The sequence below is a fragment of the Tinamus guttatus genome, unplaced genomic scaffold (assembly GCF_059628265.1).
Source record: "Tinamus guttatus ecotype Peru unplaced genomic scaffold, ASM5962826v1 Tinamus_guttatus_pri_ptg000458l, whole genome shotgun sequence".
In the NCBI taxonomy this organism is placed as follows: domain Eukaryota; kingdom Metazoa; phylum Chordata; class Aves; order Tinamiformes; family Tinamidae; genus Tinamus; species Tinamus guttatus.
This window is the reverse complement of record NW_028288992.1, coordinates 62,570-89,303: the sequence shown is the minus strand read 5'-3', so window position 1 is coordinate 89,303 and position 26,734 is coordinate 62,570. Positions and strand designations below refer to the sequence as shown.

The 26,734-nt window shown below is 66.9% G+C and overlaps 3 protein-coding genes across 3 annotated transcripts; 1 reads left to right on the top strand and 2 right to left on the bottom strand.

The window, feature by feature from the left end:
- Window positions 1-1,239: 1,239 nt before the first annotated feature.
- Window positions 1,240-8,099, bottom strand: KEAP1 (kelch like ECH associated protein 1). Its single transcript, XM_088532184.1, has 3 exons — window positions 7,530-8,099; window positions 4,358-5,046; window positions 1,240-1,510 (listed from the first exon to the last, which is right to left on the bottom strand). Exons 1-3 carry the CDS (start codon window positions 8,097-8,099, stop codon window positions 1,240-1,242), a joined length of 1,530 nt encoding a protein of 509 aa, XP_088388310.1.
- Window positions 8,100-12,724: 4,625 nt separating this feature from the next.
- Window positions 12,725-18,008, top strand: ATG4D (autophagy related 4D cysteine peptidase). Its single transcript, XM_088532181.1, is given in 10 exon segments — window positions 12,725-12,802; window positions 12,804-12,861; window positions 13,559-13,642; window positions 15,320-15,833; window positions 15,908-15,972; window positions 16,045-16,178; window positions 16,255-16,333; window positions 16,409-16,485; window positions 16,554-16,673; window positions 17,845-18,008. Coding segments are annotated over 10 exon segments (1,365 nt in total). The 3' UTR covers window positions 18,001-18,008.
- Window positions 18,009-18,348: 340 nt separating this feature from the next.
- Window positions 18,349-25,597, bottom strand: KRI1 (KRI1 homolog). Its single transcript, XM_088532194.1, is given in 19 exon segments — window positions 18,349-18,807; window positions 18,880-18,975; window positions 20,046-20,110; window positions 20,207-20,337; window positions 21,331-21,433; window positions 21,542-21,666; window positions 21,760-21,835; window positions 21,916-22,080; window positions 22,165-22,260; window positions 22,396-22,498; window positions 22,530-22,699; window positions 22,814-22,888; window positions 23,790-23,889; window positions 24,005-24,054; window positions 24,132-24,186; window positions 24,270-24,366; window positions 24,446-24,551; window positions 24,637-24,710; window positions 25,459-25,597. Coding segments are annotated over 19 exon segments (2,187 nt in total). The 5' UTR covers window positions 25,541-25,597; the 3' UTR covers window positions 18,349-18,389.
- Between the last annotated feature and the right edge of the window lie 1,137 nt (window positions 25,598-26,734).

Sequence of the window (26,734 nt, the reverse complement as noted above, 5' to 3'; positions counted from 1 at the left end):
AGGGGGAATCATGGAAAGAATCAAAGGGGAATCATGGAAGGAATCAAGGGAAATCAGGAGGGAATCACGGGAGGAATTGGGGCAAGATTCGCAGGGGAATCCCGGGAGGAATGGGGGTAATTCCAGGCTGTATCCCGGGAAGCGGCGCTCACCGGCGCCGCTGCGCACGGAGGCCATGGGCGCGATGGGGCGGAATCACAGGAGGAATGGGGGAAAATCAGGGGAATCATGGAAGGAATCAAGGGGGGAATCATGGAAGGAATCAAGGGGGGAATCATGGAAGGAATCAAGGGGGGAATCAAGGGGGAATCAAGGGGGAATCGGGGGAATCATGGAAGGAATTGGGGGAAATTAGCAGGGGAATCACAGGAGGAATCACGGGAGGAATCAGGGAAAGATTCGCAGGGGAATCCCAGGAGGAATGGGGGGGATCATGGAAGGAATCAAGGGGGAATCATGGAAAGAATCAAGGGGGAATCATGGAAGGAATCAAGGGAAATCAGGAGGGAATCACGGGAGGAATTGGGGCAAGATTCACAGGGGAATCCCGGGAGGAATGCGAAAGATTCCCAGGGCGGATCCGCTCAGGACGCGGCGCATCCCGGGAAGCGGCGCTCACCGGCGCCGCTGCGCACGGAGGCCATGGGCGCGATGGGGCGGAATCACAGGAGGAATGGGGGAAAATCAGGGGAATCATGGAAGGAATCAAGGGAAATCAGGAGGGAATCATGGAAGGAATCGGGGGAAATTAGCAGGGGAATCACAGGAGGAATCCCAGGTGGAATGGGGGGAATTCCCAGGGCGCATCCCGGGAAGCCGCGCTCACCGCGCCGCTGCGCACAGAGGCCATGGGCGCGATGGGGCGGAATCACAGGAGGAATGGGGGAAAAATTCGCAGGGGAATCACAGGAGGAATGGGGGGAATTAGGAGGGGAATCACAGGAGGAATCCCGGGAGGAATGGGGGTAATTCCCAGTGCGGATCCGCTCGGGAAGCGGCGCTCACCGGCGCCGCTGCGCACGGAGGCCATGGGCGCGATGGGGCGGAATCACAGGAGGAATGGGGGAAAATCAGGGGAATCATGGAAGGAATCAAGGGGGGAATCATGGAAGGAATCAAGGGGGAATCAAGGGGGAATCATGGAAGGAATCAAGGGGGAATCATGGAAGGAATCAAGGGGGGAATCATGGAAGAAATCAAGTGAAATCGGGGGGAATCACAGAAGGAATGGAGGGAAATTCACAGGGGAATCACAGGAGGAATGGGGGGAATTCCCAGGCTGTATCCCAGGAAGCGGCGCTCACCGGCGCCGCTGCGCACGGAGGCCATGGGCGCGATGGGGCGCCAGGCGTCGCGCTCGGGGTGGTAGCACTCGGCCGAGCGCAGGCGCGCGGCGCCGTCGAAGCCGCCCACGGCGTAGAGCAGCCGGTCGAGCACCGCGACGCCCGCGCCGATGCGCCGCGTCAGCATGGGCGCCACCAGCTGCCACTCGTCGCGCTCGGGGTCGTACCTGCCGCGGGGACGGCCACGCTGCCGACCGCGCTCCGCACCGCGCCATTCCCATCCCATTCGCGCCCATCCCATTCGCTCCATCCCGTTTGCTCCCATCCAGTTCACTCCTGGCCGCTCACTCCCATCCCATTCATTCCCATCCCATGCGCTCCCATCCCATTCGTTCCCAGCCCGTTCATTCCCGGCCCACACGCTCCCATCCCGTTTGCTCCCATTCCATTCGCTCCCGGCCCGCTCACTGCCATCCCATTCATTCCCATCCCGTGTGCTCCCATCCCATTCGTTCCCAGCCCATTCGTTCCCAGCCCGCACACTCCCATCCCGTTTGCTCCCATTCCGTGGCGTGCACCTCTCCATGCTGCACTCCCGCTCCCATTCCCACTCCCATTCCCGCTCCCATTCCCATTCCTGCTCGCACCTCTCCACGCTGCACTCCCACTCCCATTCCCACTCCCATTCCCGTTCCCGTTCCTGCTCCCACGTGGCGTGCACCTCTCCACGTTGCACTCCCATTCCCACCCCATTCCCGTTCCTGCTCGCACCTCTCCACACTGTGCTCCTGCTCCCATTCCTGCTCCCATTCCCGCTCCCATTCCCACGCCATTCCTGCTCGCACCTCTCCACGCTGTGCTCCCATTCCCACCCCATTCCCACCCCATTCCCGCTCCCATTCTCGCTCCCGCTCCCACGCGGCGTGCACCTCTCCACGCTGTGCTCCCACTCCTGCTCCCACTCCCATTCCCACCCCATTCCCATTCCCGCTCGCACCTCTCCACGTTGCACTCCTGCTCCCATTCCCGCTCCCATTCCCATTCCCGCTCCCATTCCCATTCCCGCTCGCACCTCTCCACGTTGCACTCCTGCTCCCACTCCCATCCCCATTCCCGCTCCCATCCCCATTCCCGCTCCCATTCCCGCTCCCACCGCATTCCCGCTCGCACCTCTCCACGCTGTGCTCCCACTCCTGCTCCCATTCCCACTCCCATCCCCATTCCCGTTCCCGCTCGCACCTCTCCACGTTGCACTCCTGCTCCCATTCCCACTCCCATTCTTGCTCCTGCTCCCATTCCCAGTCCCATTCCCACTCCCATTCCCATTCCCGCTCCCACCGCATTCCCGCTCGCACCTCTCCACGCTGTGCTCCCACTCCCATTCCTGCTCCCATTCCCGCTCCCACTCTTGCTCCCGCTCCCATTCCTGCTCCCATTCCCACTCCCATTCTTGCTCCTGCTCCCATTCCCAGTCCCACTCCCATCCCCATTCCCGCTCCCATTCCCATTCCCGCTCGCACCTCTCCACTCTGTGCTCCCACTCCCATTCCTGCTCCCATTCCCACTCCCATTCCCACCCCATTCCCATTCCTGCTCACACCTCTCCACGCTGTGCTCCCACTCCCATTCCTGCTCCCATTCCCGCTCCCACTCTTGCTCCCGCTCCCATTCCTGCTCCCATTCCTGCTCCCATTCTTGCTCCTGCTCCCATTCCCAGTCCCATCCCCAGTCCCATTCCCATTCCCACTCCCGCTCCCATTCCCATTCCTGCTCGCACCTCTCCACGCTGTGCTCCCACTCCTGCTCCCATTCCCGCTCCCATTCCCGCTCCCGCTCGCACCTCTCCACGTTGCACTCCCATTCCCACTCCCACCCCATTCCCATTCCCGCTCTCACCTCTCCATGCTGCACTCCTCCTCCTGTTCCTGCTCCCATTCCCACTCCTGCTCCCATTCCCACCCCATTCTCGCTCCCATTCCCGCTCCCACCCCATTCCCATTCCTGCTCGCACCTCTCCACGCTGTGCTCCCGCTCCCGCTCCCGCTCCCATTCCCACTCCCATTCCCACTCCCATTCCCACTCCCATTCCCACTCCCATTCCTGCTCCCATTCCCGCTCCCACTCTTGCTCCCGCTCCCATTCCTGCTCCCATTCCCACTCCCATTCTTGCTCCTGCTCCCATTCCCAGTCCCATTCCCACTCCCATCCCCATTCCCGCTCCCATTCCTGCTCCCATTCCCACTCCCATTCTTGCTCCCACTCCCATCCCCATTCCCACTCCCATCCCCATTCCCGCTCCCATTCCCATTCCCACTCCCATCCCCATTCCCGCTCCCATTCCCGCTCCCATCCCCATTCCCGCTCGCACCTCTCCACGTTGCACTCCTGCTCCCATTCCCACTCCCATTCCCATTCCCACTCCCATTCCCATTCCCACTCCCATTCCCATTCCCGCTCCCATTCCCATTCCCGCTCGCACCTCTCCACTCTGTGCTCCTGCTCCCATTCCTGCTCCCACTCCCACTCCCATTCCCACCCCATTCCCGTTCCCACTCGCACCTCTCCACGCTGTGCTCCTGCTCCCATTCCTGCTCCCATTCCCGCTCCTGCTCCCATTCCTGCTCCCATTCCCACTCCCATTCTTGCTCCTGCTCCCATTCCCAGTCCCATCCCCAGTCCCATTCCCACTCCCATCCCCATTCCCGCTCCCATTCCCTCTCCCACTCTTGCTCCCGCTCCCATTCCTGCTCCCATTCCCACTCCCATTCTTGCTCCCACTCCCATTCCCAGTCCCACTCCCATCCCCATTCCCGCTCCCATTCCCGCTCGCACCTCTCCACGTTGCACTCCTGCTCCCATTCCTGCTCCCATTCCCACTCCCACTCCCATTCCCACTCCCATCCCCATTCCCACTCCCATCCCCATTCCCGCTCCCATTCCCATTCCCGCTCCCATTCCCACTCCCATTCCCATTCCCGCTCCCATCCCCATTCCCGCTCCCATTCCCGCTCCCATTCCCATTCCCATTCCCGCTCCCATCCCCATTCCCGCTCCCATTCCCATCCCGCTCGCACCTCTCCACGCTGCTGTGATGCACGCATCCATGCGACCCCCCCACGGCGTAGATCATGCCGTCCAGCACGCCCACGCCGATGCGGTTGCGCGGCACGCTCATGGGCGCGCACGGCGCCCACCGGTCGGTCAGCGGGTTGTAGCAGTCGAGCGCCGCCGAGTCCGCGTTGCCGTCGGGCGCGTTGTTGCGGCCGCCCACGGCGTAGAGCAGCCCGCCGAGCGCGCAGCCGCCGAGCCCGCTGCGCGGCGCCGGCAGATCCGCTAACCGCAACCAGCGCCCGCGGCGCGGGTCGAACGCCTCGAGGCAGCTCAGCGAGTGGCGCAAGTAGCCGCCGGCCGCGTAGAGGAGCTGGCCGGCCTTGGGCGCGCGGCCCGGCGGGCGCTCGCGCGGCGGCCGGTGCAGCGTGAGCTCGCGGAAGATCTGCGCCAGGTAGTCCTTGGCGCGCGCGTCGGCGCGCAGCAGCTCGCAGTGGCGCAGCTGGCGCTGCAGGAAGCGCGGCGGCAGCGCGTGGCAGCGCACGGCCTGCAGCAGCGCGCGCGCGAACGGGCGCCGCGCCGCGCGGTCGTGCTCCACCCAGCGCACGCAGGCGTCGAAGACCTCCGACTCGGAGCGCACGTTGAGCTCGTCGCGGCTCAGCAGGGAGGCGAGCTGGCAGTGGGAGAGGGCCAGGAATTCCTCCTGCTGGGCCACCTGGGCGGGGGGAATGGGGGGATTGGGAATGGGAATGGGGGGATTGGGGATGGGGGGGATTGGGGAATGAGGGAGCAATGGGGGAATGGGGGGATTGGGAATGGGGGGAAATGGGGAATGGGGATGGGGGAATGGGAATGGGGGGAATTGGGGGAAACAGGGGGATTGGGAATGGGGGGATTGGGGGGAGTGGGAATGGGGGGAATGAGGGGGCAATGGGGGAATGGGGGAATTGGGGGGAGTGGGAATGGGGGGAATTGGAGAATGAGGGGAGTGGGAATGGGGGAAGGGGGGAGTGGGGGGAATGGGGGGGATTGGGAATGGGGGGGAATGGGGATGGGGGAATGGGAATGGGGGAAGGGGGAGGGGGGAATGGGGGGGATTGGGAATGGGGGGGAATTGGGGAATGAGGGAGGAATGGGGGGGAATGAGGGAATGGGGGGGAATGGGAGGGATGGGGGGATTGGGGAATGAGGAGGCAATGGGGGAGGATGGGGGAGTGGGGGGGAATGGGAGGGATGGGGGGATTGGGAATGGGGAGAATGGAGGGGATGGGGGGAATGGGGGAATGGTGGTGATTGGGAATGGGGGGGAATTGGGCAATGAGGGAGGAATGAGGGGTATGGGGAGGAATGGGGGGATTGGGAATGGGGGAATGGGGAGAATGGAGGGGATGGGGGGAATGGGGGGAGTTGGGGGCAATGGGGGGGAACAGGGGGAATGGGGGAATGGAGGAAAGAGGGGAGTGGGGGGGAATGGGGGGAATTGGAGGGAATGGGAGAATGGGAGGTTTGGAGGGGGAATGGCAGGAGTGGGGGGAATGGGGTGGATGGGAAGGATGGGAGCACAGGGGGAATGGGGGGAATGGGGGAGATGGAGAGGAATGGGGGGGAGTGGGGGGGAATGGGGGAAAAGGGGGTGTTGGAGAGAATAGGGGTTTGGGGGGGAATAGGTGGTTTGGGGGAATGGGGGAAAAGGCAGCGTTGGGGGGATGGGGAGGGATGGGGAGGAATGGGGGAAATGGGGGACAATGGGGGTTTGGGGGGAACAGGGAGAAATGGGGTTTTGGGGGGGAATGGGGGTTTGCGGGGTGGAAACCACAGATTCGGGGGGGGAACATGGGATTTGAGGGGAGAAAAACACGGGTTTAGGGGGAGAAACACAGTCCCCCACAGCACAACCCCCCATTCCCAGTGCCCCACATCCCAAACCCCTCATTCCCAGTTCCTCCCCATCACAACCCCCCATTCCCAACCCCCCTATTCCCAGTGCCCCCAAACGCCTCATCCCCAGTCCCCCCCCATTCCCAGTCCCCCCATTCCAGCACCCCCATTCCCAGCGCTCCCAACCCCCCCCATTCCCAGGCCCTCCATCCCCAAACCCTCCATCCCCAAACCCCCATTCCCAGCCCCCCAACACCCCCATTCCCAGCCCCCCCATCCCAATCCCCCCATTCCCAGTCCCCCAACCCTCTATCCCAACGCTCCCCCATCCCAGCTCCCCCATTCCCAGTGCCCCCCATCCCATCCCTTCCATTCCCAACCTCCCCATCCCAATGCCCCCATCCGCAGTCCCCCCATTCCCAGGCCCCCCAACGCCCCCATTCCCATCCCCCCATCCCATCCCCCCCATTCCCAGCCCCCCCAACACCCCCATTCCCAGTCCCCCCATCCCAACCCCCCCATTCCCAGCCCCCCCAACACCCCCATTCCCAGTGCCCCCCATGCCAACCCCTCCATCCCATTCCCCCCATTCCCAGCACTCCCACTCCCAGGCCCTCCATCCCCAAATCCCCATTCCCAGCCCCCCAGCACCCCCATTCCCAGCCCCCCCATCCCAACCCCCCCATCCCATCCCCCCCATTCCCAGCGCGCCCATTCCCAGCCCCCCCATCTCAACCCCCCCAACCCCCCCATCCCAATCCCCCCATTCCCAGTCTCCCAGCCCTCTATCCCAACGCTCCCCCATCCCATCCCCCCCATTCCCAGCGCCTCCATTCCCAACCTCCCCATTCCCAGCCCCCCCAACACCCCCATTCCCAGTCCCCCCATCCCAACCCCCCCATTCCCAGCCCCCCCAACACCCCCATTCCCAGTGCCCCCCATGCCAACCCCTCCATCCCATTCCCCCCATTCCCAGCCCCCCCATTCCCAGGCCCTCCATCCCCAAATCCCCATTCCCAATCCCCCCAACACCTCCATTCCCAGCCCCCCCAACACCCCCATTCCCAACACCCCCATTCCCAGCCCCCCCAACACCCCCATTCCCAGTGCCCCCCATGCCAACCCCTCCATCCCATTCCCCCCATTCCCAGCCCCCCCATTCCCAGCCCCCCCATTCCCAGGCCCTCCATCCCCAAATCCCCATTCCCAATCCCCCAACGCCTCCATTCCCAGCCCCCCCAACACCCCCATTCCCAACACCCCCATTCCCATCGCCCCCATTCCCAATCCCCCCATTCCCATCGCCGCATCCCCGCGCACCTCCCCGAAGCGCATGCACACGTAGTCGCGCGCGCGCTGCTGCAGCTCGGCGCAGCCGATCTGCTCGGCGAAGTTGCCGATGCCGATGGCGTTGGCCGGCTCCAGCTGCTGCACCAGGAAGTCGCAGCACGCGCGCACCACGCTGTCGATCTGGTACATGACGGCGCCGTTCATCACGTGCAGCACGCAGCGCTCGCCCACCGAGATGGACGCCGTGTACGCGAACTCCACCAGCCGCTCCATGACGCGCGGGTGGACGCCCTCGATGGGCACCACCGTCATGCCCTGCTCGGCCAGCCCGGCCGTGAACATGGCCTTGAACACGGGGCTGGAGGACGCCAGGACCACCTTGTGCGCGGGGAGGTCGGCCGGGGGGCCGGCGCCGTAGCGCACGCGCAGGGTGACGTCGCAGAGCTGCCGGTTGAGGCGCAGCTGGTTCATGACGCCCAGCGCCTGGCGCGGGTGCTCGTCCAGGCTGTAGCTGAAGGTGGTGGCGGCGCCGGCGGCGCCGGGGGCCGCGGGGCCGTCGCCGCGCTGGGACGGCGTCACCTCCGCGCGGCACTCGTACATGGTGGTGGCGGCGGTGGGGACGCTAGCGGGGCGCGTGGTGGGAGGAGGACGCGTGGCACCTGAGCGGGGAAACGGGGATGGGGAGAGGACCCCGAGTCACCGCGGTGGCCTCCAAGTCACTCTGGTGGCCCCTGAGTCACTCCAGTGGCCCCCGAGTCACCCCAATGGCCTCCAAATCACTCCAGTGGCCCCCGAGTCACCCTGGTGGCCCCTGAGTCACTCTGGCGGCCCCCGAGTCACCCCGGTGGCCTCCGAGTCACCCTGGTGGCCCCCGAGTCACCCTGGTGGCCCCCGAGTCACCCCAATGGCCTCCAAATCACTCCAGTGGCCCCCGAGTCACCCTGGTGGCCCCTGAGTCACTCTGGCGGCCCCCGAGTCACCCCGGTGGCCTCCGAGTCACCCTGGTGGCCCCCGAGTCACCCCAATGGCCTCCAAGTCACTCCAGTGGCCCCCAAGTCACTCCAGGGGCCCCCGAGTCACCCTGGTGGCCCCCAAGTCACCCCAATGGCCTCCGAGTCACTCCGGTGGCCCCTGAGTCACCCTGGTGGCCTCTGGGTTGTTCCTGCAGCCCCTGAGTCACCCTGGTGGCCCCCGAGTCACTCCAGTGGCCCCTGAGTTGCTCTTAGGCTCCTTAAGTCCCCCCTCAAAACACCCTGGTGGCCCCTTAGTTGCTCCTGTGGCCCCCAAGTTGCTCTTATGCCCCTTAAGTCCCCCCTCAAGTCACCCTGGTGGCCACCAAGTCACTCTGGTGGCCCCGGAGTCACCCTGGTGGCCCCTGAGTTGTTCCTGCGGCCCGCAAGTCACCATGGTCACCCCTGAGTTGTTCTCATGCCCCCAAGTTGCTCTTAGGCCCCTTAAGTCCCCCCTCAAGTCATCCTGGTGGCCCCCAAGTCACTCTGGTGGCCCCCGAGTTGCTCCTGTGGCCCCTGAGTTGTTCTTGTGGTCCTCAAGTTCCTCTTATGCTCCTTAAGTCCCCACTCAAGACACCCTAGTAGCTCCAAGTCACCGTGGTGGCCCCTGAGTTGTTCCTGTGGCCCCCAAGTTGCTCTTAGGCCCATTAAGTCCCCCCTCAAGTCATCCTGGTGGCCCTCAAGTCACTCTGGTGGCCCCTGAGTTGTTCCTGTGGCCCCTGCGTTGCTCTTATGCTCCTTAAGTCCCCACTCAAGACACCCTAGTGGCTCCAAGTCACCCTGATGGCCCCTGAGTCGTTCTTGTGGCCCCTAAGTCACCCTCAGTAGCCCCTGAGTTGCTCTTAGGCCCCTTAAGGCCCCCCCTCAAGCCACCTCGGTGGCCCCTGAGTTGTTTCTGTGGCCCCCAAATTGCTCCTATGCCCATTAGGTCCTCCCTCAAGTCACCCTGCTGGCCCTTGGGTAGCTCCTATGCCCCTAAAGTACCCTCTCATGTCACTCTGGTGGCCCCTGAGTCGTTCTTGTGACCCCCAAGTTGCTCTTATGCCCCTTAGGTCCCACCTCAAGTCCCTCTGGTGGCCCCTGAGTCACCCCAGTGGCCTCCAAGCCACTCCAGTGGCCACCGTGTTGTTCCTGTGGCCCCTGAGTTGTTCCTGTGGCCCCAAGTCACCCCAGTGGCCCCTAAGTCACCCTCAGTAGCCCCTGAGTTGCTCTTAGGCCCCTTAAGGCCCCCCCCTCAAGCCACCTCGGTGGTCCCTGAGTTGTTCCTGTGGCCCCCAAGTTGCTCTTAGGCCCCTTAGGTCCCACCTCAAGTCACCCCAGTGGCCCCTAAATTGTTCTTATTGCCCCCAAGTTGCTCTTATGGCCCTTAAGTTCCTCCTCAAGTCATCCTGGTGGCCCCCGAGTTGTTCTCACGTCCCCCAAGTTGCTCTCGGGCCTCTTAAGCCCCCCCTCAAGTCACCGTGGTGGCCCCTGAGTGGTTGCTGTGGCCGCCAAGTCACTCCAGTGGCCACTAAGTCGTTCTTCTGGCCCCCAAGTTGTTCTTGGGCCCATTAAGTCCCCCCTCAAATCTGTCGGGTGGCCCCTGAGTTGTTCTTGTGCCCCCCAAGTTGCTCTTATGCCCCTTAAGTCCCTCCTCAAGTCACCCCGGTGTCCCCTGAGTTGTCCTTGTGGTCCTCAAGTCACCCTCGTCATCCCTGAGTCACCCTGGTGGCTCCTGAGTTGTTCCTGTGGCCCCCAAGTTGCTCTTATGCCCCTTGAGTGCCCCCTCAAGTCACCCTGGTGGCCCCTGAGTTGTTCTTGTGGCCCCCAAGTCACCCTGGTGGCCCCTGAGTTGCTCTTAGGCCCCTTAAGTCCCTCCTCAAGTCCCTCCGGTGCCCCTTAAGTCATCCTGGAGGCACCTAATTTGTTCTTATTGCCCCCAAGATGCTCTTATGCCCCTTAAGTCCCTCCTCAAGTCACCCTGGAGGTCCCTGAATTGTTCTTGTGGCCCCCAAGTTGCTCTTAGGCCCCTTAAGTCCCCCTTCAAGTCACCCTGGTGGTCTCCAAGTCACCCTGGTGGCCCCTGAGTCGTTCTTGTGGCCCCCAAGTTGCTTTTATGCCCCTTAAGTCCCCTCTCAAGTCACTCCAGTGGCCCCTGAGTTGCTCTTATACCCCTTAAGTCCCTCCTCAAGTCACCCTGGTCACCCCTGAGTTGTTCCTGTGGCCTCCAGGTTGCTCTTAGGCCCCTTAAGTCCCTCCTCAAGTCATCCTGGTGGCCCCTAATTTGTTCTTGTGCCCCCAAGTTGCTCTTATGCCCCTTAAGTCCCCCCTCAAGTCACCCTGGTGGCCCCTAATTTGTTCTTATTGCCCCTAAGTTGCTCTCATGCCCCTTAAGTTCCCCCTCAAGTCACTCCAGTGGCCCTTGAGTTGCTCCTGTGGCCCCTGACTTACTCCTGTGGCCCCCAGGTTGCTCTTATGCCCCTTAAGTGCCCCCTCAAGTCACCTTGGTGGCCCCCAAGTCGCTCCCGTGTCCCCCAAGTTGTTCCTGCATCCCCTGAGTTGCTCCTATGCCCCTTAAATCTGCCCCTCAAGTCCCTCTGGGGTCCCCCAAAATGTCCCAGTGTCCCCCAAGCTGCTCCCAGGACCCCTAAGTCACCCTGGTACCCCCAGCCTGCCCCAGTGTCCCCAAAGTTGTCCCTAGAGCTCCCCAAGTGACTCTTCCTCCCCCCAAGTGACCCACAAATGACCATGGACCCCCCCAAGTCACCCTGGTGCCCCCCAGTCTGCCTTTGTGTCCCCAAAGTTGCCCCTAGAGCCCCCCAAGTGACTCTCCCCCCACCAAGTGACCCCCGAAGTGACCATGCCCCCCCCAAGTCACTCTGGTGCCCCCCAAGTCACCCTGGCGCCCCCCAGGCTGCTCCTGTGTCCCCAAAGTTGCCCCTAGAGCCCCCCAAGTGACTCTTTCCCCCCCAGTGACCCCCAAAGTGGCCATGGGCCCCCCAAGTCCCCCCTCCCCGTCACAGCCCTGGGGGGGGGGGGGGGGGACAGGAGCGCGGCCCCCGCCCCCTTCCGCCTGCGGGGGCATGACGTCATCACTCCCCCCCCCCGGGATCAAACCAAACGAGTGGGGGAGGGGGCCACGACCGGGCCGGGGGGGGGGTTCCGGGAGGGGGAGGGTGTCCCGGTTCGGGGCGGGGGGGTCCCGATGCGGAGGGGGGGAAGTTCCGGTGCTGGGGGGGGTCCCGGTGCTGGGGGGGTTCCGGTGCACGGGGGGGGGTCCCGGTGCTGGGGGGGGTCCCGGGGGGGGCTCACCCGGCCATGGCGGAGCCCCCGGAGCGGCGGCGGCGGCGGCGAACGGAGGGGGGGGGCGGGGGGGGGGGCGGGAAAAGCGGCGGGGGGGGGGGCGGGGGCCGTGACTAAGCAGCGCGCGCCCCGCCACAATAAGAGTCCTCGTGGCCACGCCCAGGAGCCGCCGGGACACGCCCCCGAACGGCCCGGCCACGCCCCCGAATGGTCTGGACACGCCCCTGAATGGCATGGCCACGCCCAGGAGCCGCCTGACCACGCCCCCGAATGGTCTGGCCACGCCCGTTATTCCTCCGGCCCCGCCCACAGCCCGCCCGGGCGCGGCCTCTTCGCGCCTGGCCACGCCCCCGCCCTCTCTTGGCCACGCCCCCAGCGGAAGCGCGGGACCCGGAGAGGGGACAGGGACGTCCCCGTGTCCCCCCCCCCCCGCCATTACCGTGACCCGGGGCACGGCGGCGACCCCCCCCCCCCCCCGCCGCCGACGGGGACACGGTGACGTCGTCGGTGACAAAACCCCCGCCGGTGACGCTGGCGGTGACGTCACGCCGCGCCCTTCCCGGCGGGACATTGCTCCGGGGGGGGGGGGTTGATGTCACCGTGTCCCCTCGGGGGGGCTGCCGGTGTCACCGTCACTTTGGGGGGGGGGGGGTGACACCCCCCCTGCTCCCCCCCCTCCGGGGTAGACGATCCCTCCCGACGAGGCTCCACCCTCCCGGCTCCGCCCCCCAGCCAATAGGAGGCGCCGCTTGCGGGCGGAAGCTCGGGCCCGTTTCCGCCCGGCTCGCGGCGCCGCCGCCGTCAGGGCGCCCTCACCCAAGATGGCGGCGCCCGCGCGCAACATGGCGGCGCGCAGCGGCGGCGGCGCCGCGTGAGGGGCCGCGGGGCCCCGCCCCCGGGCCATGCGCCCCCCCCGCCCGCGCCGCCGCCGCCATGAGCTCGGCGTCTCCCGCCCCGGCGCGGCGGGGGGGCGGCGGCGGAAGCGGCGGCCCCCCCCCCCGCCCCGGCGCGCGACGAGGGCGCGCGGGTCAAAGGGCGCTTCCTGTCGGCCCTCAACAACGTCAGATACGGTGGGGGCGGGGCTAGGGGCGGGGCTGGGGGGATCCGGGGGGGGGGGGCGGATTGAGGGGGGCGACGTGGGAGGGGTCCCAATATTTGGGGGTCCCTGGGGGGGGCCTGGGGGATCCAGGGGGTCCCTGGGGGCATCTGGGGGGTCCCAAGGGGTTTTGGGGGTCCCCGGGGCCCGGGGGGGGGCACAGGTCGTTTGGGGGGTCCTGGCGGGGGGTGGGTGTTGGGGGGGGGATTTGAAGGACCCTGGGGGGTCCCCGGGGGTCGTTGGGGGTCCCCGGGGTGATTTTAGGGGTCTGGGGGGGATTAGGGGGGGTCCACAGGGGTGGTTGGGGGTCTCTGGGGGTAGTTGGGGGGTCCCCAAGGGGTTGTTGGGGATCCCCAGGGGTAGTTCGGGGTCCCTGGGGGTGGTTTTAGGGGTCCCGGGGGGTCTCCAGGGGTAGTTGGGGGTCCCTGGGGGTGGTTTTAGGGGTCCCGGGGGGGTCTGGGGGTTATCGGGGGTTGTTGGGGAACCCTGGGGGTGGTTTTGGGGGTCCCAGGAGGGTCTGGGGGTTATCGGGGGTTGTTGGGGGTCCCCAGGGTGTTTTTAGGGGTCCCGGGGGGGTCTGGGGGCCCCAGGAGGGGGTCGGGGGTCCCCGGGGAGGGTCCCGGGGCTCTCGGGGGTCCCGGTGGCCCCTGTCACCCCCCTGTCCCCCCCAGGCTGGACCGTGAAGCCCCGTCCCCGCTTCAGCCCCGTGTCCCCCCTGCACCTGCTGGGCCGCGTCTACCGGCTGGGGACAGAGGGTGAGCGGGGGCACGGGGGGACATGGGGACACGGGGACATGGGGACATGGTGGGGGACACGAGGACACGGGAGGGACATGGGGACACGGGGGGGACATGGGGACACGGGGACACGAGAGGGACACAGGGACACGGGGGGGGACATGGGGACACGGGGGGACACGGGAGGGACATGGGGACACGGGAAGGACACAGAGGGGGCGGGGGGGACATGGGGACACAAGGGAGACACAGGGACATGAGGTGGACATAGGGACACGAGAGGGACACAGGGTCACGGGGGGGGACATGGGGACACAGGGGGGACACGGGGACATGGGGACACGAGAGGGACACAAGGACATGGGGCGGACATGGGGACTCAAGGGAGACACAGGGACACAAGAGGGACATAGGGACACGAGGGGGACACGAGAGGGACACGGGGGGGACATGGGGTGGACACGGGGGGGACACAGGGGGAACACAGGGACATGGGGACACGGGAGGGACACAGAGGGGACGGGGGGACACAGGGACATGGGTATATGGGTACATGAGGACGACACGGGGATGTGGCAGGGACACGGGGACACGGGGACCTGAGGGGTATATGGGGACATGGGGACGACACGGGGATGTGGCAGGGACACGGGGACACGAGGGGGACACGGGGACACAAGAGCGACGTGGGGATACAAGGGGGACACAGGGACGCAAGGGGAACATGGGGACACGGGGGCGACACAGGGACACAAGAGGGACACGACACAAGAGGGACATGGGGACACAAGGGAGCACAGGGACACAAGGGGGACATGGGGGGGACATGGGGAGGATACAGGGACATGGGGACACAAGGGGGACACGGGGAGGGTCACAAGGGGGACATGGGGAGGACATAGGGACACGGGTGACATGGGGATACAGGAGGGAAACGGGGGCACAGGGGGGACATGGGGACGCAGGAGGACACGGGTGGACATGGGGACACGGAGGGGACACAGACATAGGGATACAGGCAGAAAACAGGGATACGGAGGGAATACGGGAGGGACATGGGGACGCAGAGGGAGAACACAGGTGGACATGGGGACACAGGGACATGGGAGGGACATGGGGGACAGAGGGATATGGGTGGACATGGGGATACAGGCTAAAAACAGGGATAAGGAGGGAACACGGGAGAGATACGGGGATGCAGGCGGAAGACACAGGTGGACATGGGGATACGAGGAAAACAGGGATAAGGAGGGAACACGGGAGGGACATGGGAATACAGGGGGACACAGGGACACGGCGAGGACACAGGGGACATAGGGATACGGGTGGACATAGGGATACAGGGGAAAAACAGGGATAAGGAGGGAACACGGGAGGGACATGGGAATACAGAGGGACACGGGGACACAGGGATATGGGTGAACATGGGGATACAGGGAGAAAACAGGGATGTGGAGGGAACACGGGAGGGACATGGGGACACGGGGAGGACACGAGTGGACATGGGGATACAGGGAGACACAGGGATATGGGACGGGAGAATACAGGGGAAAAACAGGGATATGGAGGGAACATGGGAGGGACATAGGGACACAAGGGGAGGACACGGGTGGACATGGGGATACAGGGGGACACAGGGACATGGGGGGGACACAGTGGGGACACCGTGCACCCCCCCGCTCCCTGTGCCCCCAGGCGAAGCCGAGCGCTTCCGTCGGGATTTCGGCTCCCGCCTGTGGCTCACCTACCGCCGGGGCTTCCCGGCGTTCCCGGGATCCCGCTGGAGCACGGACTGCGGCTGGGGCTGCACCCTGCGGAGCGGGCAGATGCTGCTGGCGCAGGGGCTGCTCCTGCACCGCCTGGGCCGGGGTGAGCAGGAATTCCCGCCGGGAATTCCGCCGGGAACGCCGCATCCCGCGGGAATTCCGCCGGGAAGCCTCCGCGCCATCCCGAGTTCACCGCTTCCATCATCCCGTTCAGATTGGAGCTGGTCCCGCGCGGCTGAGGCGGAGCGCTCGGATTCCCCGCGGCGGCACCGGAGCAGGGATACGGATCCGGATCCGGAGCGGCGGCACCGCTCCGTGGTCGCCTGCTTCGCCGACCACCCGCGGGCGCCGCTGGGAATCCACCGGCTCGTGGAGCTGGGAAGCGGCGCCGGGAAGCGCGCCGGAGACTGGTACGGCCCCTGCGCCGTGGCGCACATCCTCAGGTGAGCCGGGAACGCCGGGAACGCCGGCGCCGCGCCGGGAACGCCGGCGTCACGGCCGGCATTCCCGCCCGCAGGAAAGCCGTGGAGAGCTGCCCCGAGGCGAGCGGCCTCGCGGTCTACGTGTCCCAGGATTGCACGGGTAGGAGCGGGCGCCGCGCGCTCCCGCCGGGAATGCCGCCCGCGTTCCGAATCCCGCATCCCGCTCCGGCAGTTTACAAGGAGGACGTGGCCGGGCTGGTGCAGGCGGCGCCGGAGGCCGGATCCGGATCCGGAGCCGTCCTGGTGCTGGTGCCCGTGCGCCTGGGCGGAGAGAGCCTCAATCCGGGATACGTCGCGTGCGTCAAGGTCAGCGTTCCCGGCTGCATCCCGCGGCATTCCCGGCGGCATTCCCGGCTCCGCTGAGCCCCGTTCCGGCCCGCAGGAGCTGCTCAAGCTGCGGCACTGCGTGGGAATCATCGGCGGGCGGCCCCGGCATTCCCTCTACTTCGTGGGCTTCCAAGGTATCCGGAGGCTCCGCGAGGGAGCGCGGCCGGATCCGGGCGCTCCCGCTGACGCTCTTCCCGCCGGCGTTCCAGACGATTTCCTGCTCTACCTGGATCCCCACTATTGCCAGCCCTTCGTGGACACCTCCCGGGACGACTTCCCCTTGGAGGTGCCTGCGGGACGGGCACCGGGATGGGCGGCTCCGGAGCGGGATGCGACTCCCGTTTTCCCTTCCAGTCCTTCCACTGCAGCTCCCCCCGGAAAATGCCCTTTTCCAAGATGGATCCCAGCTGCACCATCGGCTTCTACGCACGCGGCGCGCCGGAGCTGGAGGGGCTCTGCATGGAGCTGACGCGCGTGAGTCCCCCCGCGCGCTCCGGCATTCCCGGCTTGATCCCGCATTCCCAACTTGGTCCTGGCACGCTCCCGGCTCACTCTGGCATTCCCAACTTGCTCCAGCATTCCCGGTTTGCTCAGGTGCTCCCTGCTCCCATTGGTGCTCCCATTCTCATCTAGCATTCCTGGCTTGCTCCGGCATTCCCAGCTTGCTCCCAGCTTGCTCCCAGCGCGCTCCGGCATTCCCTGCTTGCTCCAGCATTCCCTGTTTGCTCAGGTGCTCCCTGCTCCCATTGGTGCTCCCATTCTCATCTAGCATTCCTGGCTCACTTGGGCATTCCCAGCTTGCTCCCAGTTCGCTCCGGCATTCCCGGCTTGCTCCCACCTCACTCCGGCATTCCCTGCTTGCTCCAGTATTCCCGGTTTGCTCAGGTGCTCCCTGCTCCCATTGGTGCTCCTAGTCTGATCCAGCATTCCTGGCTCGCCTGGGCATTCCCAGCTTGCTCCTGGCTCGCTCCAGCATTCCCAACTTGCTCCAGCATTCCCGGTTTGCTCGGGTGGTCCCTGCTCCCATTCTCATCTAGCATTCCTGCTCGCTTGGGCATTCCCGGCTTGCTCCCAGTTCACTCCGGCATTCCCAGCTTGCTCCCGGCTCGCTCCGGCATTCCCAACTTGCTCCAGCATTCCCGGTTTGCTCAGGTGCTCCCTGCTCCCATGGGTGCTCCCAGTCTGATCCAGCATTCCTGGCTCGCTCCGGCATTCCCTGCTCGCTCCCGGCTCACTCTGGCATTCCCAGCTTGCTCCCAGCTCGCTCTCGAATTCCCAGCTCGCTCCAGCATTCCCGGCTTGCTCCCGCATTCCTAGCCTGCTCTTGAATTCCTGGCTCGCTGCTGCATTCCCACTTGCTCCCGCATTCCCGGCTGGCTCCCGGCTCACTCCTGTATTCCCAACTCGCTCCTGCACTCCCAGTTGCTCCCAGCTCGCTCCCGCATTCCCGGCTTGCTCCTGAATTCCCAGCTTGCTCCTGAATTCCCAGCTTGCTCCCAGCTCGCTCCCGCATTCCTAGCTCGCTCCTGCATTCCCAGTTGCTCCCAGCTCGCTCCCGCATTCCCGACTTGCTCCTGAATTCCCAGCTTGCTCCCAGCTCGCTCCGGCATTCCCGGCCGCTCCGGCATTCCCGCTCTCTCCGCAGGTTTTCCGCGCGCTGCCGGAGCGCTACGCCGCCTTCTGCGTTGCCGAGGGCCGGGCGCAGGACGCGGCCCTGGAGCCTCCCGGATCCCGCCCGGATCCACGGCCGCTCCGGCCCGGCCGGCGCCAGCCGAGCGCCGACGACTTCGTCCTCCTGTGACGCCTCCGGAATCCTCGGGATGCGGCGCCGGACGCCTCCGGAATCCTCGGGATGTGGCTCCGGACGCCTCCGGAATCCCTCGGGATGCGGCTCCGGACACCTCCGGAATCCCTCGGGATGCGGCGCCGGAGCCGCCCGGGGGGCCCCTCAGGTCTGTTGCTTCACTACTGCTCCCGGCAGGGCCGGATCCGCCTGGGAAAACCCGGATCCATCTGGGAAAACCCGGATCCGTCTGAGAAAACCCAGATCCGCCCGGGAAGAGCCGGGAAGGGAGCTCAGGGTGGACATTCCCTCCTTTCCCACGGGAAGAGGACGATCCCGATGCCCTCGGTGCCCATCACAAGCTGCTGGAACGGAGCCTCCGGGTTATTTATTGCGCGCGGCTCCGCTCAGGATTTTCCCCCTTTCCCTGTTTTTCCCTTATCCTTCTCCCGCCGGGAATTAAAGCTCTCCCGGGGCCGCCGCTCTTCCCGTTTCCGCTTGCGCCGCAGCAGCTGCCGGTAGCGGAGCCGCCGGGGGTTGAGGCCGAAGGCTTCCAGGCGCTTCCCGGAGAATTCCCGGCCACCCAGACGCACGGATGCTCCCAACGGCCCCGTTCCCCGGGAACGCGGCCGCTTGGGCCTCTCCGGCCGCTCCAGCCTTTCCAGCTGTTCCAGCTTTTCCGGACGCTCCGGCTTTTCCGGCTGCTCCGGCTTTTCCGGCTGCTCCGGCTCCATCCCGGCTCCGGGCGCCTCCTTCCTCCTCCGCCGCTTTTCCCGCTGTTTCTTCCCGGCCTTGGCCTTGGCCGCCGGCTCCGGCTCCTCCGGGCTGCCGGACACGGGAGCTCAGCCGGGATCGGGGACATCCCGTCCCCCGTCCCCGTCCCCATTCCCAACGTACGGAGCCGAGAGGGATTTCAGGATCTGCTGCTTCTTCCGGACATCCCGGGCCCGCCGGCTGTAGTTGGCCTGATCCTGGCGCTCCTCCCGCTCCGAGCTGGGATGGGGAGAGGATGAGCGGGATGCGGGGACCCCCCCGGCCCCTCGTGTCCCCACATGTCCTCACATGTCCCCTCGTGTCCCCACATGTCCCCTCGTGTCCTCATGTGTCCCTATGTGTCCCCTCGTGTCCCTACGTGTCCCCCCGTCCCCCCGCGTCCCCTCGTGTCCCCCCGTCCCCACGTGTCCCCTCCTGTCCCCACGTGTCCCTCCTGTCCCCACGTGTCCCTCCTGTCCCTACGTGTCCCTCCTGTCCCTACATGTCCTCTCGTGTCCCCACGCGTCCCCCTGTCCCCACATGTCCCCCTCGTCCCCACGTGTCCCCTCGTGTCCCCACGCGTCCCCTTGTGTCCCCGTGCTCCCTCGTGTCCCCCGTCCCTACATGTCCCCCCGTCCCTACGTGTCCCCCCGTCCCCACGTGTCTCCATGTGTCCCCCCCTCGTGTCCCCCCGCGTCCCCTTGTGTCCCCGTGCTCCCTCATGTCCCCCCTGTCCCTACGTGTCCTCTCATGTCCCCACGCGTCCCCGTCCCCACGTGTCCCCCTCTGCCCCCACATGTCCCCACGTGTCCCCACGCATCCCCTCGTGTCCTCTCCTGTCCCTTCCTGTCCCCTCCTGTCCCCTCGTGTCCCCCCGCGTCCCCTCCTGTCCCCTCGTGTCCCCCCCATCCCCTCGTGTCCCCACGCATCCCCTCCTGTCCCTTCCTGTCCCCTCGTGTCCCCCCCATCCCCTTGTGTCCCCCCCATCCCCTCGTGTCCTCTCCTGTCCCTTCCTGTCCCCTCCTGTCCCTTCCTGTCCCCTCCTGTCCCCCCCATTCCCTCGTGTCCCCTCGTGTCCCCCCCATCCCTCGTGTCCCCCCCATCCCTCGTGTCCCCCCCATCCCCTCGTGTCCTCTCCTGTCCCTTCCTGTCCCCTCCTGTCCCTTCCTGTCCCCTCGTGTCCCCCCCATCCCTCGTGTCCCCCCCATCCCCTCGTGTCCCCCCCATCCCCTCGTGTCCTCTCCTGTCCCTTCCTGTCCCCTCCTGTCCCCCCCATCCCCTCGTGTCCCCTCGTGTCCCCCCGGCCGCACCGGTACATGCAGGTCTTCCGCAGGGAGCACCAGCGGTTCAGCTCCTTGTCGTCAGCCGCCAGGATCTGGGATAAGAAAATCGGGAATAAAAATGGGGAATAAAGAAGGAAGGGGGGGGTTCCGAGCAGGCCGGGGCGGGGGCCCAGGCGTCCGGGCGCCACCTCGTCGGTGCTGAGGCCGAAGTCGCAGGGCAGGACCCGGCGGTACTTGAAGCGACAGGGCAGGTCCCCGACCAGGTCCTCGTAGTCCAGCGCGTAGAACTCGTCCAGGTACCGCTCGAAGGAGCCGGCGGCTGCGGGACGGGGTGGGTGACACCGGGACGGGGTAGGTGACACCGGGACGCGCTCGGTGACACCGGGACGGGGTGGGTGACACCGGGACCCGCTCGGTGACACCGGGATGGGGTTGGTGACACCGGGACGGGGTGGGTGACACCGGGACGGGGTAGGTGACACCGGGACGCGCTCGGTGACACCGGGACGGGGTGGGTGACACCGGGACCCGCTCGGTGACACCGGGATGGGGTTGGTGACACCGGGACGGGGTTGGTGACACCGGGACCCGCTCGGTGACACCGGGATGGGGTTGGTGACACTGGGACCCACTCGGTGACACCAGGATGGGGTTGGTGACACCGGGACGCGCTCGGTGACACCGGGATGGGGTTGGTGACACCGGGACGCGCTCGGTGACACCGGGACACACTCGGTGACGCCGGGACGGGGTTGGTGACACCAGGACCCACTCGGTGACACTGGGATGGGGTTGGTGACACCGGGACGCGCTCGGTGACACCAGGACGGGCTCAGTGACACCAGGATGGGGTTGGTGACACCCGGACGGGCTCGGTGACACCGGGATGGGATTGGTGACACCGGGATGCGCTCAGTGACACCAGAATGGGGTTGGTAACACCAGGACGGCCTCGGTGACACCAGGACGGGATTGGTGACACCGGGACGGGGTCAGTGACACCGGGACGCGCTCGGTGACACCCGGACACGCTCGGGGACACCGGGATGGCCTCGGTGACACCGGGACGCGCTTGGTGACACCCGGACGGGCTCGGTGAGACCGGGACGGGGTTGGTGACACCAGGACGCGCTCGGTGACACCGGGACGCACTCGGGGACACCGTGACGGGCTCGATGACACCGGGACCCGCTCGGTGAGACCAGGACGCGCTCGGTGACACCGGGACGCACTCAGTGACACCCGGACGGGCTCAGTGACACCAGGACGCGCTCGGTGACACCCGGTGTCACCCCCGGCCCCGCGGACGCACCGGGATCGAACAGCGGCTTGGGCCGCGCCAGGGCCTCACGGAAGCGCCGCTTCCGCCGCCCCGGAGCCTCCGGCTGCTTCCCGGGATCGTAATCCGCATCCATCTGTTGGGGGGGACACAGGGATCAGCGGGGAAGCGAGACCCCCCCCACGCTGCACCACGGTGTTCATCGGTGTCATGAGTTGTGTCCGGGCTCAGCCCGGGGACGCACCACGAAGTCGGGGTCGTCGCAGTGCGGTTCATGGCTGCCGCCTTCCTCCTCCTCCTCCTCTTCCTCCTCTGGACCCGCATCCGGATCCTCATCCCGGCCCGTCCACGCGTCCCAGTTCCAGTCGTCTGAGCACGAGGAAGCGGCGCCGTCGATCCGGCGTCCGGATCCCCATCCCGGGAGCAGATCCCGGAGCCGGAATCCCGGCGCCCCCCCCTCACCCTCCAGCCCTTCCTCCTCCTCGAACTGCGGCTTCTCCTCCTCCTCCCGCCCGTAAAAGTCGTCACCGAAGAATTCCTGAGGAAAAAAGAAAGGAATCAGCGGAACGCTGGGAACGGCGGGAGGATCCGGACGGCGGGAATGAGGAGGGAACCGACCCCCATGATCCGGTCGTGCTGGGCCGGGTCGAAGTCGTCGCTCAGGAGGCGCTCGGAGAATCCGGCGCCGCCGCTCGCCTGGCGCAGCCGGGCCAGCCGGGCCGCGATCTCCTCCCGCTTGAGGTTCTTCAGCTGCTTCAGCTCCTCCCGCTTCCGGGCTTTTTCCTGGATATTTTCCCGGGATGAAGTCGGGGGGCGGGGGGGGTGCTGAGCTGCTCTGCCCCTTCCCATCGTTTTCCCAGCTCTCACCTTCCTCTTCCTCTCCCGGATCTGCTCCCGCTTCTCCTTGCGGCGCTCGTCGCGGCGCCGCACGGAGCTGGCGACGCTGCGGGGGTAGGTCCGTACCTGGGGACGGGGGGGTCACACATTGGGGACGGGGGGGTCACATTGGGGACGGGGGGGTCACATTGGGGACGGGGGGGTCACACATTGAAGGGGGGACGGATTTTTGGGATGCTCCGGTTCCCTTCCCGGCGCCACCTGCTCCGAATCCGGCTCCTCGAAGCGGAAGTTGTAGCGATGCTCAAAGGCCTCCTGCGCTTCCAGGAAGCGCTCGCCCTCGTCCGCCGAATCCGGGGCTTCCCTGCGGGATCCGGGGGGAATATTGGGAATACTGAGGAGGGGGATAATGCGGGGGGGGGCCCCCCACGCTCGCTCACCCCCCCTCGTCGTCGCCTTCCTCCTCGTCCTCCTCGCTGCGGTAGCCCTGGTTCAGGATGTAATCCCGCAGGAAGCGCTCGCCGGGCTCCAGCGCCGGGTCGGTCCAGAACCGCTGGAGCGGCACCTGGATCGGGAAAAGGGGGCGCACACATAGGGAAAGTGGGGGGGGTCAGAACCACCCCCCCTAAACCCACCCATCGGTGTCACGAGCTGCAGCCCGGCCTCAGCCCCCGCTCACCAGGTCCTGCAGCGGCTCCTCGGGAAGCTCCTGCTGCCCCTTCAGCCAGCGGATGTAATCGGCCTCATCCCGCGCCTGCCGGGACGGGAACGGGGGGGTCACCGGTGCCACTGCCCCCCAGCGCCGGGATCAGCCCCTCAGTGCCGGGATCAGCCCCCCGGGCCGGGACCCCCATCCTCAAGTGCCGGGATCAGCCCCCCCAGCGCTGGGATCAGCCCCTCAGTGCCGGGATCAGCACCGGGATCAGCCCCTTCCAGCGCCGGGTTCAGCCCCCAGCGCCAGGATCAGCCCCCAGCGCCGGGATCAGCGCTGGGATCAGCCCCTTCCAGCACCGGGATCAGCCCTCAGCACCGGGATCAGTGCCGGGATCAGCCCCCTCCAGCGCCGGGATCAGCCCCCTCCAGCGCCGGGATCAGCCCCTTCCAGCGCCGGGATCACCCCTCAGTGCCGGGATCAGCGCCGGAATCACCCCCCCCAGCGCCGGGATCAGCCTCCCGGTGCCAGGATCAGCCCCCCAGTGCCGGGATCAGCCCCCTCCAGCACCGGGATCAGCCTCCCGGTGCCGGGATCAGCCCCCAGCACCGGGACCCCCATCCCCAAGCGCCGGGATCACCCCCCCCAGCGCCGGAATCACCCCCCAGCGCCGGGATCAGCCCCCTCCAGCACCGGGATCAGCCCTCAGCGCCGGGATCAGCGCCAGGATCAGCCCCTTCCAGCACCGGGATCACCCCCCAGCGCCGGGATCAGCCCCTGCCAGCGCCGGGATCAGCCCCCAATGCCAGGATCAGCTGCTCCAGCACCGGGATCAGCCCCCAGCGCCGGGATCAGCCCCCCCGCACCGGGATCACCCCCCAGTGCTGGGATCCGCCTCCCCGCGCTGGGATCAGCGCCGCGATCACCCCCCCAGCACCGGGATCACCCCCCCCACACCGGGATCACCCCCCCCCGCACCGGGATCCCCCCCCGCCCCCCTCACCGTCTCCTCCGCCGTGCGGCTGCGGCGCCGCAGCAGGGACGAGGAGCCTTCGGCCTCCTCCTCCTCCTCCTCCTCGCTGTCGGCCACCAAGGCCCGGAAGCTGCCGGGGGGGAAGGTGGTGAGACCCCCCCGATCCCAACATTCCGCATGGAAGGGCCGCCCCTTCCATATAGGAAAGGGCCCAGGCGTCCTGTCCCCGCTCCCGACATTCCCACCTCTCCTTGAGCTCCCGCTGCTCCTCCACGTAGCTCTTGGATGCGGCTCTCTGCCGGGGGGGACACAGGGATCAGGGATGTGCCGGGGGGGGGGACAGCAGCGATGCCCCCCAATTCCCGCACGGACCTTCCTCCGTTCGGCCGCTGCCTCCTCATCCTCGTCCTCCTCATCCACGTATTTGCTGCGGGGAAAAGCGGCGGCTCCGAGCGGGGCGCCCATCCCGCCGGGATCCCGCCGGGAATTCCGCTCCCTCCTCTTCCTTACCCCCCTTTCTCCAGCATCACCTTCCGCTCGTAATCCTTGAGGAACATCGGCCGCTCCGGCCGCTCCGGAGGCTCCGCGTCGCTCTCCGAAGAGGAGCCTGGGGACAGGGGGATCCCGGTGGATCCCTATGGATCCCGGTGGGACACGCGGTGCCGTAGGGAAGGGGCTCCCGGTACCGGGCGGGCTGTAGAAGGTGGCGTCGGGCTGGTAGATCCGGGGATCCCGCGTCTTGAGCAGCGCCAGCGTCCGGTAGAAATCCCGCTCCAGCCGCGGATCCGGGCGCTGCGGGGTCGGGAGGACACGGATGAGCCCCCGGCGCCCCCCCCCGCCCCCGCAAAGGGCCCAGGCGTCCGGGCGCCCCCCCCACCTCCTCGTCGCTGCTGCTGGAGTCGGACTCGGAACCGGAGCCGCTGCCGCCATCGTCCCCGTAACGGTCCTTGACTGCGGGGGGGGACCGGGCGCGTCGGTGCCGGGACCCCCCCTCCGGGCCCGGTTCTGGTCCCGGTTCCTGGTTCCGGTCCCCGTTCCCGGGCCCGGTCCCGGTTCGGCCCTGCAGAGCCTGGAGCGGCTGCTCTGGCTCTGGTCCCGGTGTCACCCCCCGGTTCCGGTCCCGTCCCCGTCCCAAGATCCCAAGTCCGGGCTCACCTGCCCATTCCCAATCCCAGTGCCCCCTTCCTGGTGCTGATCCCAGTTCCCGGTCCCGGTGCTGCCTCCCCGCTCCCCTTCCCTGCCCGGTTCCCGCTCCCACCCCCAGTTCTGACCCCCGGTACCGATCCAGCCTCCTGGTTCTGTTCCCGGTTCCAGTTCCGATTCCCAGCCCCTGATCCCCTTCCCGGTGCTGGTCCCACCTTCCAGTTCCCCCCGCCATCCTGGTCCCGCTTCCCGTTCCCGTCCCAGTCCCGGTTCCCGGTCCCGGTTCCCGTTCGCGGTCCCGGTTCCCGTTCGCGGTCCCGGTTCCCCTTCCCGCCCCGGTTCCGGTCCCGGCCCAGTCCCCGTTCCCGTTCCCGCCCCGGTCCCGGTCCCGCCCCGGTCCCGATCCCGTTCCCGCCTCAGTCCCGGTTCCCGTTCCCGTTCCCGGTTCTCGCCCCGGTCCCGTTCCGGTTCCCGGTCCCGGTTCCCGGTCCCGCCCCTGTTCCAGCCCCGTTCCCGCCCCGGTTCCGGTTCCGGTCCCGGTTCCGGTTCCGCTCACGCCGCTGCAGCTCCTCGCGCCGCCGGTACCGCCCGTATCGCGCCGCGAACGCCGCGTTCACCCGCAGCGCCGGGGCCGCCATCACGGCCGCGTGCGCCCGCCGACGTCACGGGGCGGGGCTCCGCCGCGAGGCTCCGCCCCCAGCCGTCTTAAAGGGGCAACGGCATCGCCCCCCCCCACCCCAGACCCCCCCCCCAACCGTCTTAAAGGGGCAACGGCATCGCCCCCCCCCCCCCCGGACCCCCCCCGAAGGAAGCAGGTGGGGGCCGCTCACGACGCGCCAATATTAATTTAATAGTTAAAAACATTAAATTATTAAATTAACATGAATAAATAGACTCATTTCATCTTTACAACATAAAAACCAACGCGGGCGGCCCCGGGGACGGGGGGGGGGGCGCTCCCAACCGCCCCCCCCTCCCCGGTGGGAATTTGGGGGGAACATCCAGCCCCAGCGGGGGGGGGGGGGGGGGATGGGAATGACCCCCCCCAAATGAGGGGTCACCCCAAATGGGGGGGTCACCCCAACATGGGGGGGGTCACCCCAAATGAGGGGGTCACCCCAACATGGGGGGGGTCACCCCAACATGGGGGGGTGACAGCAACGGGGGGGGGTCACAGCAACACGGGGGGGTCACCCCAACATGGGGGGGGCACCTGCCCCCCAACAATATAAATAATAGGAGGAGGGAGGGGACATTAAAGATGAGGCTCTGAGGTAGGTGGCAGGGGACACCTCGAGGGGGTGTCACCCCCAGAGGTGACATCACCGGGGGGGACACTCTGGAAGGGGGGAGATCACCCGGGAGGTGTCACCCGAGATGGGGATGGCACCTGGACCGGGAATGTCGCTCCGGATGGGGACGTCCCCGGAGCGTCCCCCGGATGGGGATGTCACCTGGGACGGGGATGTCACCACCAAGGGCAGGGATGTCCCCCTGGGATCACTCCAGAGATCACTCGGGATCACCAGGGATCACTGGGGATGGGGACCTGACTTGGGATGGGGATGTCACCTGGGATGGGGACGTCACCCCGGGGTGTCACGGCTCGTAGACCTGCAGCAGGGCACAGATGTCCCCATGGAACAGCAGGTATCCGAGCCCCAGGGATCACCGGGGATCCCTAGGGATGGGGATGTCACCCCGGGGTGTCACAGCTCATCCGCCTGCAGCAGGGCGCAGATGTCCCCATGGGACAGCAGGTACCTGAGCCCCAGGGATCACCGAGGATCCCTAGGGACAGGGACGTCACCCCCAGATGTCACAGCTCGTAC

What these genes read in the sequence shown, in the direction of transcription:
- KEAP1 (XM_088532184.1), bottom strand. Translation starts at nt 8,099, where the DNA reads ATGTACGAGTGCCGCGCGGAGGTGACGCCGTCCCAGCGCGGCGACGGC. An exon ending in TGTGCATGCGCTTCGGGGAG is followed by an intron (nt 5,047 to 7,529) that starts GTGCGCGGGGAT and finishes CCCCCCGCCCAG; the next exon opens with GTGGCCCAGCAGGAGGAATT. An exon ending in CATCACAGCAGCGTGGAGAG is followed by an intron (nt 1,511 to 4,357) that starts GTGCGAGCGGGA and finishes TCCCCGCGGCAG; the next exon opens with GTACGACCCCGAGCGCGACG.